The sequence below is a fragment of the Sceloporus undulatus genome, chromosome 1 (genome assembly GCF_019175285.1).
Source record: "Sceloporus undulatus isolate JIND9_A2432 ecotype Alabama chromosome 1, SceUnd_v1.1, whole genome shotgun sequence".
NCBI lineage: Eukaryota > Metazoa > Chordata > Lepidosauria > Squamata > Phrynosomatidae > Sceloporus > Sceloporus undulatus.
In genome coordinates this window covers 320,436,806-320,438,099 of record NC_056522.1, presented here as the reverse complement: position 1 = coordinate 320,438,099, position 1,294 = coordinate 320,436,806, and the positions used below count along the sequence as shown (strand labels likewise).

The following is a 1,294-nucleotide window of genomic DNA, read 5'->3' as shown; positions in this document are numbered from 1 at the left end:
TTTCTTTTTTGTATATCCTATCCCCCATTTTTTCTAGACCCAAATCACCAAAACTTAGAGAAAAAGTTATTTCCCCGTTGTTTACCACCAGTTGGAAAATGTAGCTAATTGTTCATTTTTCCTATAGTTGCATTTCGACTTTATGATCTGGATAAAGATGACAAGATTTCTCGAGATGAGCTACTTCAGGTAAGCTAAGTTTCCACAGTCCTCATATTGTAAATTGTTCTTTCGACTCTTATTTTAGATTTAATCTCCTTGGGTATGCCATATAAGGAATTTGGGGATGTGTAATACAGTAAATCTAAAGTACTTCCTAATAATGGAAGGTGGTGAAAGAATAAGACTACAAAATGACACAGGAAGGATGAAAAAGGAAAAAGTATCCATTGTGCATCCCATACAGTACTACAAGATTCGTTTTCCAGACTGAGTGGACGCTGGATAGGTCCACTCCAATGGTTTGGTGTGTGCATGTGTGTGTAACATACTAATCAGGTTTAATTAATTAGTTCTGTGATGTGGATCCAGGCATTGGAGAATTCTGAACATTATTTTGCTAATCTGGGAAAATTCTGAACACAAGAGAGCCTCTCTTTCAAATACAAGGTGGGGTTAAAAGTTTGAAATTAATCTGGGAAGATGACCCTACTTTTTAAAAGATCTTCCCATGTTTTACCTCAGAAATGTCATTTGGCCTGCACTTCTTATGAAGTACTGAATTAATAGAGAACTCTTCTTGCTTTCATTGTTATAAATAAACAGACCCCAACCTTTATTTTGCTTGAATTGCAGGTGTTGAGGATGATGGTTGGTGTAAACATCTCTGATGAACAGCTAGGAAGCATTGCTGACAGAACAATCCAGGAGGCTGATCAAGATGGTGACAGTGCAATATCCTTTTCAGAGTTTGTTAAGGTTAGTAAACAGCTTTTATTATATGGTACATCTCATCACTCCACTATCAGTTTTTCCTGGTCAGATGTAGACACAGATGAATAGGTGGTGTACAAGTATCTTTTTATGTGTGCTCTTCTATTTTCTTGTTTTTGCCATAGTTGGCAAGTGGAATGTCACTCAGTTTTGTAGAAATTGCAAGAAACTTCTCATTTTGACTTAAAGTTTTCTACGTGGAGATGTTTCTTTTTCTAAATTCCTAATTTTGAATGGCCTTACAAATTATTACAAACAATCTTATTTCTTAGATTGTACGCCATAGGCAGGTTTACTCTTTTATATTTATTGTTTTTATGTACAGTGCTGTGCAAATCTACAGCGCTATATAAATAATAAT

General features: G+C 35.3%; 1 protein-coding gene across 1 annotated transcript in view; it reads left to right on the top strand.

The window, feature by feature from the left end:
• The window catches only part of CHP1 (calcineurin like EF-hand protein 1), a 28,099-nt gene that overhangs the window by 24,786 nt on the left and 2,019 nt on the right, over positions 1–1,294 (top strand). The window contains exons 5-6 of the mRNA XM_042468590.1: positions 128–189; positions 796–918. Coding sequence (XP_042324524.1) covers positions 128–189; positions 796–918 — 185 coding nt within the window. The remainder of the gene's footprint in view (positions 1–127; positions 190–795; positions 919–1,294) is intronic.